This window comes from Numida meleagris, chromosome 11, assembly GCF_002078875.1.
Source record: "Numida meleagris isolate 19003 breed g44 Domestic line chromosome 11, NumMel1.0, whole genome shotgun sequence".
Classification (NCBI taxonomy): domain Eukaryota; kingdom Metazoa; phylum Chordata; class Aves; order Galliformes; family Numididae; genus Numida; species Numida meleagris.
In genome coordinates this window covers 2,964,794-2,976,794 of record NC_034419.1, presented here as the reverse complement: position 1 = coordinate 2,976,794, position 12,001 = coordinate 2,964,794, and the positions used below count along the sequence as shown (strand labels likewise).

Sequence of the window (12,001 nt, the reverse complement as noted above, 5' to 3'; positions counted from 1 at the left end):
GAGGCCTGGCAGCCCTTACCTGTACTGTTGGAAGTGCTGGGTGACACATTCAGCCTCCAAGGCGCAGGGGAAATGGAAGCTGCGGTTGCAGCCTGCCTCTGCGCAGGTGATGGAGGCCCCCCTCTTGCCACAGACGAAGCAGAGCTGGAAAGAGCAGAGCAGCCGCCATCAGCGGCAGGCTCAGGGCCTACGCAGCAGGCCCCGCACCTCTGGGCAGGGCTCAGGATGCGGGCACGGCTGGGTGGCACTCTGCAGAGCTGCCCGGTGAACAGGGCTCGTGTGCAAGAGCAGGACTTTCTCCTGGAGCTGGTTGGAAAGGCCGCGACCGCTTCCTTGGGAGCAGGCTAAGCTGGCCGCGCCTCTCCTGGCCCAAAGCTCCCTGCTCCGGTCAGGTCCTCACCCTCTGCTCTGCCTGCTGGACTGTGTGTATAATGTCAAGGGTGCTTAAATGATCGTTTTTCTTATCTGATCTTGCTTGTTGAAAAAGCCTGGAAGAAAATACCTGTAGGGGAGAAGAACAGGATCTCGTTAGGGCAGAAAGGATGGAACTGCTTGTTGGAGGGGGGTGGAAGGAGCCGTGAGGGAACTCACCGCACAGAATTCATGGAAATAGATCCCACTTATGATCCGTTTGCGCCCATAGATGTTTGGGTCAGCATCTGACTGGATGCACAGCACGCATTCTGGAAAGGAGAGAGCGAGAGCAGTGAGCGCCTTGCGGGGCCAGGTGCCCCCGAGGGCTGTCCCAGGGGCCTGCTCTGTGGCGGCTGAGGGGCAGGGCCGGAGGCCGTGGAGGGGAAGGGGCACTGCAGGCCCAGCGGTGCCAGCAGGCAGCCACAGCCCAACCGCGTCCCCCCTGGCCCAGGAGCAGAGGGGCCCTGCCCGCGCCGGCTGGGGAGCCCCTGCCTGCCCCCGCCTGCCCTCTCCGCCGCAGGCAGACCCCCAGCACCCCTCTGCCCGGCGGCGGGGAGCTGCACGCAGGGATAACTTACTTTCTCCCGGCCCCCACGAGCTGGCAGCTCTCTTTTTCCCTTTGGACATGGTACGTGTTGACGGCGAGCACTCGCAGAATCCCTGTCCCGGCAGCACCGGGCTTTCTCCTGCGCACGCTCCTGTGCCAACTCTAGGGGAGAAGCGGGACGAGGGGGTGAGTTCGCAGCTCAGGCCTTGGAGCACTGGGGCCCCCTCCTCCTTGGCAGCCTCAGGCAGCCCCTTCCTCCCTGCCCTCCACGCACCTCACCAGGTCGCACTGAGCTCGGCCTGAGCCCCACAGCCTTTGCTCTGCTTCCCACCCCGCGGGTCACAATGGCCGCTCCCTGCCACCCTCTGTGACATCATCACACCTCACAGGGGGTGAGGGCACACGCCCTGGGCACCCAAGCAGTAGGGCGGCGGCTCTTGCAGCCAGCGCAGAGTGAGGGGCCCGGTGCCTGCCATGCAGCAGGCAGGAAGCATGGCCTCCTTCCACCTGCTAGCAATCCTCCCCGTGCCAGAGGCTGCAGCCCTCGCGCCACACAAGGCCTTCCCCACTCCTCCGCCCTAGCACATTCCTAGCTTCTTTATGACCCTGTGGCCGATGCTGACAGGCAGCAAAGGGCCAGTCCTGTGGGGCAGTCCCTGGGCAGGAACCCTCTGGTGCCCCCCTGTCTTGCAAGCTGGCAGAAGGGCACCAACCTGAGGGGGGGGTCGTGTCCCTATAGCGAGTGGGGCCTGGTGCTGCTGTGCACCTGCCGTGCCTGTGGGCAAGGGGTGGGCTTCTCCCCAGATGATGTGGTGAGTGATGAGGACTCTCCTGAGCCTCCTATTCTCCAGGCTTAAGAACCCCAGTTCCCTCGACCACTCCTCACACGACTTGCGAAAATAAACAATATACCTTTTAATGCACTAATTTCTCCTTTGCATCTTTGTCAGTTTCAGTTTCAGTGCGGTAGGAACATATCCCAGTTCTCCCAAGGCCAAGTGAATCCCTCCCTCAGGCTGCCCGTCTACTCTCCAGGAAACAAAGGTGCCAACAGGCACACAACTGTCCATCTCTGTAGCTTGGGTCACTCTATGTATTTGTAACAGCACCACGGCTGTGTCATACCTAACAGCTGCACTTCTCTGGTACAGCCAGGGAGGGAGGGGAAGGAGAACACCCTGCCTGGACCCTCACTTCCAGCTGACAACTCCTCTGTAGCTTCAGCCTCTGAGCAGTCCTGCTCCATGGAGAAGGAGCTCAGAGAAGGGCTGGTCCTTTGCTTATCACACACACACACACACACACACACACACACACACAAACAAAGGAAAATTAAAAAAAATATGCGCCTAAAATTGCTAAAGCCAGCCCTCCGAGGGACAGTAGGATTATTCTGTGACTGGTCATGTCAAGGCAGGGCCCAAAGCCGCCTGGCCAGCAGCCGCTCCAGGTCTGTGGTGAGCGCTGGCCCTGGCTCTTGTGGCAGAGGAGGGCGAAGCTGCCACTGGAGCTGGGGCTGGGATGAACTTTGCTTCTGCTGCAAAGGAGCAGAGCTGCAGCACAGAACTGCTTGGCTGTGTGGGGATGGCTGTTTCCGTGAGCTCGTCCCGGCCATCCTCCCCTCTGCACTGCTGCCATCCCCGCAGTGCCTCGCCATTCCCCTCGCGGGCTGTGACGGCAGCACAGTGTGCACCACAGAGGGGCAGGCTGCAAAACTGAAATCCTCTTTGAGGTTCGTGTGGTCAAAAGCACTGAGGAAGATGGCTGCATCACAAGAGGACAACTGGAGCAGGGAATGGTGCCTTGGGCTCCCTGTGCTGCTGGGAGCGTGCGCTCTGCACTGTCCACTCGAACCCTAACGCCCAACCTAACCCTCACCCTCACGCTCACCCTCACCCTAAAACTCACCCTAAATCGCACCCTACCCCTGAGCCTTCTCCCCGGCCTATTCCCCAGACCTGAAGGGGAACTTTCTGCTCGCGCCCTCCGTCCACAAGGCGGCGCTGTGGCGAGGCCCGCTGGGTACGCGGGGCGGGGCGATGGGCGGGGCGCGGCGCGGATCCCCGCGGGACGCGGCGGCAGAGGGTGAGCGGCGGCGCCGAGTCCGGGGGGGCGGGGGAGAGCGGGGCGGCGCCGGCAGATGGCGGTGGTCGTGCCGTGCGGAGCCGCGCGGCGCGGGCTGGGCCGGCCGCGGGACCGCGGGGAGGCGAGCGGAGGGTGCGGGTCGGGTTGCTCAACCCGCGGGCCGTTAGCAGCGGGGTTCCTCTTTGCGTGCGGCTTCGCTTTCGCACGGGAACGGTGGGAGGTGGGGCTATACCGATTGCCTGCGGAGGGGACGGCACGGCACGGCATGGTACAGCACGGCATAGCACGGCACAGCACGGCACAGCATGGTACAGCACGGCATGGCACGGCACAGCATAACATGGAATGGCACAGCATGGTACAGCACAGCATGGTGTGGCACGGCATGGCACAGAACAACGTGGTTCAGCACAGTATGGCACAGCACAACATGGCACAGCACGGCATGGCATGGCATGGCATGGCATGGCACAGCATGATAGAGCAAAGCATGGCACAGCACTGCATAGCACAGCATGGCTGTCACTTTGCTGGCCAGGAAGCTGCCGCTGCACTGTGCCCGTTGGGGTGGTGGTAGTACCATCCTGGCACAGGTGCTGAGCTGTGACCTCTCGCTCTCCCTGCAGTGAGAAGAATGAGCCCAGTGCCGGAGGAGCTCAGCCTGGTGCCCCTGCACCAGCACCCCGAGCTGCTGGAGGCCTGTGCCGAGCTGCTGGCTGAGGAGTGGGGCAAGAGCCGGGTGCTGCGGCTGCATGCACTGCAGCGCTCCTCCGACGCCTTCCCCACCTGCCTGGCACTGCTACGGGCACCAGCCCCTGCCGAGCCCGCCTGCCCCCGTTGCCTGGTGGGACACGTCCGGCTGTCGCGTGTGGCCGGGCAGCCTAGCGGCCTCTTTGTGGAGAGCGTGGTGGTGGCACGGGCACTGCGGGGCAGAGGCTACGGGCGGCAGCTGATGGAGGCCACCGAGCGCTACGCCCGGGCCCGAGGCTTCCGCCGCCTGCACCTCAGCACTCACGACAAGCAGGAGTTCTACGCCCACCTGGGCTTCGTCCCGGCTGAGCCGGTGCAGATCGTGCCCTTCCTAAGCCCCGCCATGCCTGCTGCGGCTCTGCGGGCCTTCGCTGTTCCTCCCAGCCGCATCGCTGCCGCCCCGGCGGTGCCCGCAGCCCCCCGGCCCCCCCTGCCGCCTCCTGCTGTTCCCCCACCACCCCCTCTGCCACCCCTGTCCCGGGCAAGCGGGGCCCCAGCTGAGGGCGGTGGGCAGAGCCCGCAGGAGAGCCCCCACCGTGATGCCAGGGGGCTGCCCATCTTCTGGATGAAGAAGGACATTTGAGGCCGCTGGGCACAGCCGGTGATTAAAAGCGAGCTCGGGCGGAGCACCTGGTGCTGTTCTTCTGGTCCCCCGGCCCCACTGTCTGCCCCGAGGTTGAGGAGCATGGGGACAAGGAAGGGGGTGGCCATGCCCCTGGCATGAGCCTGGGTGCTGCTGTGGGAGGCCCCAGAGTGGGAACGGGAAGGTCAGGGAAGCGTCTGGCCCTGAGCAGGGATCAGTGCTGCCCTTGCTGTGTCATGTGGCCACCTAATCCCCAGCTGGCGGCTGGCACAGGGCAGCGGCACGCAGCCCTCCTCCCCTTACCCGTGTGTGACGGGCCTGGGGGCTCAACCCTGCCACCAAATGAGGACGAAGTGGCCACAGTGCCCTGCTGGGAGCGGGGCTGGGAGCCAGGAGGGACGCTGAGGTGCCGGGCAGGACGCGGCTTTGGGCTCTGCAGGATTTCGGGTGCCCACCCGCTGCTCTCTCCCCACAGGCAGTGCCCCGTGGGCATGGGTCCGGCGCTGGCGCTGTGGGCCTGGCTGGTGCTGGGGACCGCCGGCAGGGAGAGCCCCGCACCCGCGCCCCTGGCAGGGGGGCAGCCCTTCGCCGTGCTCTGGAACATCCCCAGCGGCCGCTGCCAGCGCCGCTTTGGTGTGGGGCTGCCCCTGGCTGACTACAGCATCGTGGAGAACCAGGGTGGCCACTTCGCAGGGCAGAACGTCACCATCTTCTACAAGAACAAGTTTGGGCTGTACCCCTACATCTCCCCACGGGGCGTCCTGCACAACGGGGGCATCCCGCAGCGGGCGCCGCTCCAAGCCCACCTGGCGCGGGTGGCGGGCGACGTGCGGCTGCGCCTGCGCCCCGCGTTCAGCGGCCTGGCCGTGGTGGACTGGGAGGAGTGGCGGCCGCTGTGGGCCCAGAACTGGGGGCCCAAGCGCGTCTACCAGTTGGCCTCGCAGCAATGGGCGCAGGAGCGGGGCTGGGGGCGGCGGCAGGCCCGGCGGGCCTTTGAGCGAGCAGCGCGGGCGCTGATGGAGCAGACGCTGCTGCTGGGCCGCAGCCTGCGCCCGGCGGGACTCTGGGGCTTCTACCGCTTCCCCGACTGCTTCAACGGCAACTGGGCCAAGGTGGCCAACTACACGGGGCGCTGCCGGCCGGCCGAGGCGCGACGCAACAACCGCCTGCGCTGGCTGTGGGCCGCCTCGGCCGCGCTCTACCCCAGCATCTACCTGCCGCCGCTGCTGCCGCCCGGCCTGCGCCGTCGCTACGTGCACCACCGGCTGCGCGAGGCCCTGCGCCTCGCCGCCAGCCGCCTGCCCGTTGTGGCCTACTCACGGCTCTCCTACCGCCGCTCGCCCCGCTTCCTGGAGCCGGTAAGGGCCGGGGCGGCGCTCGGTGTCCCGACGTGTCCCCCCGGCCACACCACCCCATGTCCTTGCAGGCTGACCTGGAGCACACCATCGGGGAGAGCGCGGCACTGGGGGTGGCCGGAGTGGTGCTATGGGGCGACATGTCCTACTCCCACTCGGCTGTGAGTGTGCCCACCACCGCCCCACCGGAGCCGCACATCAACAGGCTCAGGAGGTACCTTGGGGTGCCCTGCAGGGCTGCTCCTCACGGCTGCCTCCTCCCCAGGAAAGCTGCACCAGCCTTCGCCACTACCTCGTGTCCACCCTGGGACCCTATGTGGCCAACGTGACAGCAGCCGCGCGGGCATGCAGCTTGGAGCAGTGCCACGGGCACGGGCGCTGTGTGCGGCAGCACCCCCAGGAGCTGGGCAGCCTGCTGCACCTGGCTGCCGGCACCTGGGCACCCTTCCGCTGCCACTGTTACCGGGGCTGGGCCGGCCAGGACTGCGCGCAGCCAGAGCCACAGAGCCCTGCTGCCTGCCCCATGCCCACCCATGGCCTCTACGGGCACCACGGCTCCCAGGCCCCCGACACCTGCCCACGGCGCAGCTGCTGGGGCTGGTGAGTGGAGCTGGAGGCTGCTGTGCCAGCACCGGTGTGTCCTGCGCTCATTAATTTAAATAAACCGTCCTGCTGCAGCTATGTGGTCTTCATGGGCAAAGCTAGGGAGAGTCTCCAGGTCGTGTACACAAGGAGCCCCTGCTATGGCTTAGGAGGGAACGGACCCGTGCCTCAGTTTCCCTATCCCAGCTGTGCCCCTTGTCCAGGGAAGGGTGCATGAGGGGCCCTGAGCTCTGCCCTCCCTCCGACACGCTGGCACCATGCTGCCCGCGGCCGCCGGGCCTCCCCCCTTTCCCCAGTTATTTTTATCCCCCCAAACACATTTCATCCTGTCCTATTTTAAGCGGAGCAGTTGGCGCACCAGGAGCCCAGTGCCCGGTTCCTGGGGGCCCCAGACTGCCTGGCTGCCCAGGGGAGCGGGGCCGGGGACATGCCCAGGGAGGCTGCAGAAGGTAGGCTGGCAGCAGCGAGGGGTGCGGGTCCCTGGCACCCAAGGCAGCTGTGACGCAGGGGCTGCTCAGTGGCAATGGCCAAGTGCTGCCCACCCCACAGGGATGCCAGCCCAGGGAGGGAGGGGGTGTGGAGTGCTGCGGGACGGAGGGGACAGCAGGCTGCAGGGGGCAGGCGGTGGGGGCAGCCTGCGGTGAAGGGCTGGACCCATGGTGCTTGCAGGGTGCTTTGGGGGTCTGGGAGGCCTCAGACCTGACAGGTGCTGACCTGGTGCACACCAGCCCCTTGGAGCCCTGTGGCCCCAATGCAGCACCAGCCCTGGACCTGGGAGTGGGCGCAAGCCACCAGCCCTGCCCACTGCTCACAACCGTTCAAACGCCACGGAAATATCCCCTCCCTCTGCTCCAGCTGCTTCCCGAGACAGTGTTGAGTGGGCTGGAGCCCTGCGTGCTGCCCTCCCCATTCTCTGGGCACATGCCACTGCAGCATGGGGCACTGGACCCCTGGGCCAGCATGAGACCCACTCCTCCCACTGTGCATCCCTGAGCCCTCCGGCACGGTGCCATGGGTACCACCAACCCTGGTGACAGCCTGGTACGGGGTTGCCCACACCCACAGGCTCGAGGTGGCCCCAGGTACGCTGGGACAGGAGCACATTGCCACCCTGCGCAGCTGCCAGCTGCACTAACGAGGCTCTGGGACTGAGGTCACCGGGCTCCTGCTAACTGCTTTGATGACAGCGCGCGGCGGCTGGGGGACAGCCAGCACTGGTCTGGCCCCACCCTGGGATCAGCGGGCCTGTGACAAGGAGCGCTGGGCCAGCACCAGGGCTGACATCACTTCTGGGAGGGGTCATTGCAGCTGGGGGCCTCTGATCACCTCAGGGGTACTTGAGATACGCTCACCCCTTTCCTTGCTCCCAGCAGACGGTGTGGGCAGGGCGGAGGGCACCGTGCCAGCAGAGCCCGCCGACCCCGATGGGATGGACCCAGGAGCCATCAGCCTGCACCCCGTTGCATCCATCAGCGACCTGCACTGCGCCTCGGCCGGGCACAAGGGCACAGAAGGTGACAAGAACAGGGCGAGGGGCTGCGGAACAGGGGGCTGAGGGCAGGCGCTGACCCCCTTCTCCCCGCTGCTTCAGGGAATGGCCCGGCTCCATCCAGCAACCGGCTGCACCGCGCGGCCCGCGGTCCCCAACACCTGCCCACGCTGCGCCCTGTGCCGCCTCCCACCATCTGCCCCTGCCCCGGGCACCCCTTCTTCCTCACCCTGCTGGGCCTCCTGGCGCTGGCCAGCCTGGTCCTGGCCGCACTGGCCGTCTACCTGAGCGGTATGTGGCTGTGGGCGGCACGGGGGAGGTGGCAGGGGCTTGGGGACAGCGGGCAGCCGGTCTCCATTGTGGCCCGCGCTCCCCGCAGTGCTGCAGAGCCAGTCGGTGCAGGCGCTGGCCCAGTGGCTGGAGAGCCAGGAGGACGCCATGCGCCAGCTGCGGGCGGCCAGCGGGCAGCTCTGGGCTCGCCTCAACGCCAGCACCCAGCGCCGCTGAGCAGCCCCACGGAGCAGCCCCTTACGGATCACCCCATCCCCGGGATACACAGGGGCAACCCTGGCCCCTGCCGCGCGCCACCGGAGAAAGGGCTGCGAGGATGGGCACCTGCCCCGGCAGGAGGCACCCTCCTGTCACCTTATCGTTACCTCCTGTCATTGAGGCTTAGAAAGTCGTCACCACGACCACGTTCCCAGGTGCCTGCTGCTGCTTCCCCCAGCACGCGGTGCTGCCAGGATGGCCCCAGGAGGCACAAAGCACGGGGGTCGGCCCCGTGGACTGTGCCACGTTTGGGCAGCCAGGGGCCACAGCAGACAGCTGGCATGGCACAGAGCGCGATGGCACCCTTTGCCTCTCCTGTTAGCCTATTTTTGGTAAAAAAAAATTAAAAAGATGGGGCAGCCCCTGGTGGGGCAGCCCAAGGCATTAAATACTCTGCTGTACACATATGCTGTTGGTAGCCAACTCTCTGAGCTGGGTACATGGCAACTCTGTCTCTCTGGCATGAGTCCTCCTGCCAAGTCCTCCTTCCTGTCCCCATCCTTGTTTGCATCCTTGGCCCATCTCTAACCCCATCCCTGTTCCCTTCAGTGACTCATCCCTGCCCCATCTCTGTTGTACCCACACTTAGCCCCAGCTCTGGCACTGTCCCTGTTCTGTCTCTGTCCCCATTCCTGTTCCAGCTCTGTGCCCAACTCCGTCCCATTCCTGCCCCATTTCTGTCCCCATCCCACAATGTCTCATCCCTGCCCCATCCCTATCCCACCCCTGTGCTCATCCCCGTGGCCAGCTCTGTCTCCAGCTCCGTCCCACCCCTACCCCATCCCTATCTCCATCCACGCCCCATCCCTGTACCTCTACTTCTCAGCTCCGTCCCCACCCCGTCCCACTTCTGTCCCCATTCCTGTTCCCATCCCTATCCCATTTCTATCCCCATCTCAATTCCTATTCTGTCTCCATCCATTTCATTTTTGTTCGCATTCCCATCCCATTATTGTCCCCATCTCTTTCCCCATTCCTGTCCCCATCCCTGTTCCACTTTTGCCCCCATCTCTGTTTCATTTCTGTCCTCATCCCTGTCCCATCTGTCCCCATCGTTGTCCCCATCGCTTTCCCGTTTCCCCGTTCTGATTCCCATCCCTTTTCCCATCCCTGTCCCCTCCCCGCACCCCCGCCCGTCGCTGTCGCTATTGCCTTTCTCCCCCGCTCCCCGCACTTTCGTTTCCAGCGGCCGCTCGCCGTATCAGAACCGAAACTGACGCAGAACCGAAACCGGGCGCCAGAACCGAAACCGAAAGGGCGGCCGCCGTGTCACCGTCTCTGCGGTCCACGCAGCGCTGCGGGAACACGGTCAATGCCACCCCCGCTCCCCGCCCCGTGCCGGCTGCGCGGCGGCCGCATCCCGGGGTCCTGGGAGATGGGGACCACCGCCCCCAAAGCGGCGGCAGCGCTCGGAGCAACCGGGGTACCCCGAGGGAACAGCGGGGGAGGGCGAGAAAGGGGAGGGACAAAAGGTCCGCCTGAAGCGGAGGCGGTGCCAGCCGGGTGGGGGCGGAGGCTGCGGGGTTTAAAGCCGCGGCGGGCGGTTATCGCAGCGCAGTGAGCGGTATGGAGCTGAGCGCGGGGCCGGCGATGGGGCTGCGGAGCGTGTCCCAGCGCGATCTGGAGGGCTGGGTGGCCGCCCACCTGCAGCCCAGCCCGGACTTCAGCGCGGCGGTGAAGCAGACGGTGAAGTACATCTGTGACTTCCTCAAGGAGAGCTGCTTCGAGGGCATCAGCGTCCTCAAGACCGTCAAGGTGCCCACAGCCCCCGCCCGCCCTACGCCTTGGGGTGGGGGCCGGGGGCTGAGCTGGCTCCGTGTCCCCGCAGGGCGGCTCGGCGGGGAAAGGCACGGCGCTGCGCAACAACTCGGATGCCGACGTGGTGCTCTTCGTCAACTGCTTCTCCAGCTACCAGGAGCAGGAGCAGCAGCGGGGCCGCATCCTCTCCATCATCGAGAGGCGGCTCTATGAGTGCCGCCCGACGTCGCCCTTCAGAGTCACGATCAGCAGTCCACGCTACAAGGACAGCCGGGACAGACCGCGCTCCCTCAGCCTCACCCTCTCCAACACCTCCGGCGAGTCCATCGATGTCGACATCCTGCCCGCCTACGACGCGCTGGGTAGGACGGGGCACGGGGTGGGATGGGGGGGGCAGGGCGGGGCGCAGGGGGCGGGCTGCGGGGCGCAGGACGGAGCTCGAGGTGCCTCTCGCCATACAGGGCAGGTGAGGCAGGATGCCCGGCCGGACCCCGAGGTCTACGTGAATCTGTTGGCCACGGGCTGCGGCCCCGGCGATTTCTCCCCCAGCTTCACGGAACTGCAGAAGAAGTTTGTGAAGTGCCGCCCCGCCAAGCTGAAGGACCTGCTGCGCCTGGTCAAGTACTGGTATAAGCAGGTGAGTGGGGTTACCTGGCTGCGCCGTGCCCCCCACCGGCACCCCAGGGCACCCCGCTCCACCAGCTGCCCACCCCTGTGCCCCCAGGTGCTGAAGCCGCAGTACCCCAACGCTGAGCTGCCCCCCAAGTACGCGCTGGAGCTGCTGACCATCTATGCCTGGGAGCAGGGCACAGGCAGGGAGGACTTCAGCATGGCCGAGGGCTTCAGCACCGTGCTGGAGCTGCTCGGACGGCACCAGGACATCTGCATCTACTGGGAGAAGTACTACTCCCTGCAGGACGAGCGGGTCGGTGCCCACCTGAAGGAGCTGATGCGCCGGCCCCGGTGAGGAGCGTGTCCCCACCCCACTGCTCTGCTCCTGGGGCCGTGCGCTGACGGCAGGGCCCCCTCTGTGCCCGCAGCCCCGTTATTCTGGATCCCGCTGACCCCACCGGCATCCTGGGCCAAGGCAAGAGATGGGACTTGGTGGCCGAGGAGGCTGCCCGGAGCCGCCGGTCACTGCCCTGCGTCAGTGCTGCCCGCTCCTGGAATGTGCAGGTAGGGCTGCCCACACAGCAGCACCGCGGTGCCGTCCCCCACGGCCGTCACCCACCTGCCATGTGTCCCCACAGCCCGCCCAATCTGTGACGGTGGAGGTGAAGCAGCTGCGGGGCATCAGCCTGAAAAAGACACTCAGACCCAGCACCACGGTCTGGGAGCTGAAGCTGGAGATAGAGAAGGAGTGGGGCATCCCCCGCTACCAGCAGCGCCTGGCCCTGCAGCAGCCCCCCGGCAACGCCTCGAGCGTGCTGCAGGACGGGGACAGCCTGGCCACCCACTGCCTCTTCTACAACACCGTGCTGCTGCTGCTGCAGACCGAGCCCCAGGAGATGGATGTCCTGGTGAAGGACAGCAACAACAAGACCACCGTCTACAGCGTGCGGCCCACCGACACCGTGCGGCAGCTGAAGCAGCAGATCTATGCCCGCCAGCACGTGGCCGTGGAGCAGCAGCGCCTGACCTACGAGACCAGGGAGCTGGAGGACCACCGCTCACTGGAGCACTATGGCGTGCAGCCCCGCAGCACCATCTACCTGCTGCTGCGGCTGCGGGGCGGTGTGGGACCCCTGCCCCGACGCTTCGTGCCCTCCTGAGCCCCCCTAAACCCCAGCCTGCAGCCCCGTCCCATCCTGCTAGGAATAAAACCCGTGGAACACCCTCGTGCTGCTGGGGGTGTGGGGTGGGGTGGG

At 66.1% G+C, this 12,001-nt stretch overlaps 5 protein-coding genes across 7 annotated transcripts; 4 read left to right on the top strand and 1 right to left on the bottom strand.

The window, feature by feature from the left end:
* LOC110404877 (PHD finger protein 7-like) lies at positions 16-2,992 on the bottom strand. Its single transcript, XM_021409643.1, has 4 exons — positions 993-2,992; positions 592-683; positions 401-502; positions 16-144 (listed from the first exon to the last, which is right to left on the bottom strand). Exons 1-4 carry the CDS (start codon positions 1,039-1,041, stop codon positions 16-18), a joined length of 372 nt encoding a protein of 123 aa, XP_021265318.1. The 5' UTR covers positions 1,042-2,992.
* NAT6 (N-acetyltransferase 6) lies at positions 1,040-4,414 on the top strand. The gene is made up of 4 exons (XM_021409642.1): positions 1,040-1,147; positions 1,912-2,005; positions 2,918-3,178; positions 3,673-4,414. The coding sequence occupies exons 1-4, from the start codon at positions 1,040-1,042 to the stop codon at positions 4,377-4,379; spliced, it is 1,170 nt and encodes a 389-aa protein (XP_021265317.1). The 3' UTR covers positions 4,380-4,414.
* On the top strand, positions 3,002-6,411 carry HYAL3 (hyaluronoglucosaminidase 3). 2 transcript variants are annotated; one of them, XM_021409662.1, is made up of 4 exons: positions 3,002-3,046; positions 4,856-5,737; positions 5,806-5,895; positions 6,000-6,411. In XM_021409662.1, exons 2-4 carry the CDS (start codon positions 4,871-4,873, stop codon positions 6,336-6,338), a joined length of 1,296 nt encoding a protein of 431 aa, XP_021265337.1. In that variant the 5' UTR covers positions 3,002-3,046; positions 4,856-4,870; the 3' UTR covers positions 6,339-6,411. The 2 variants fall into 2 exon arrangements, with proteins under 2 accessions (XP_021265337.1, XP_021265336.1); XM_021409661.1 differs by lacking the exon at positions 3,002-3,046 and having other exon boundaries at positions 4,490-5,737.
* Positions 6,570-8,368, top strand: LSMEM2 (leucine rich single-pass membrane protein 2). Its single transcript, XM_021409665.1, has 3 exons — positions 6,570-7,851; positions 7,929-8,117; positions 8,206-8,368. The coding sequence occupies exons 1-3, from the start codon at positions 7,518-7,520 to the stop codon at positions 8,331-8,333; spliced, it is 651 nt and encodes a 216-aa protein (XP_021265340.1). The 5' UTR covers positions 6,570-7,517; the 3' UTR covers positions 8,334-8,368.
* On the top strand, positions 9,681-11,969 carry LOC110404889 (2'-5'-oligoadenylate synthase 1-like). Of its 2 annotated transcripts, XM_021409664.1 has the most exons (7): positions 9,681-9,798; positions 9,929-10,130; positions 10,204-10,495; positions 10,595-10,770; positions 10,858-11,096; positions 11,174-11,309; positions 11,384-11,969. In XM_021409664.1, exons 2-7 carry the CDS (start codon positions 9,942-9,944, stop codon positions 11,903-11,905), a joined length of 1,554 nt encoding a protein of 517 aa, XP_021265339.1. In that variant the 5' UTR covers positions 9,681-9,798; positions 9,929-9,941; the 3' UTR covers positions 11,906-11,969. The 2 variants fall into 2 exon arrangements, with proteins under 2 accessions (XP_021265339.1, XP_021265338.1); XM_021409663.1 differs by lacking the exon at positions 9,681-9,798 and having other exon boundaries at positions 9,917-10,130.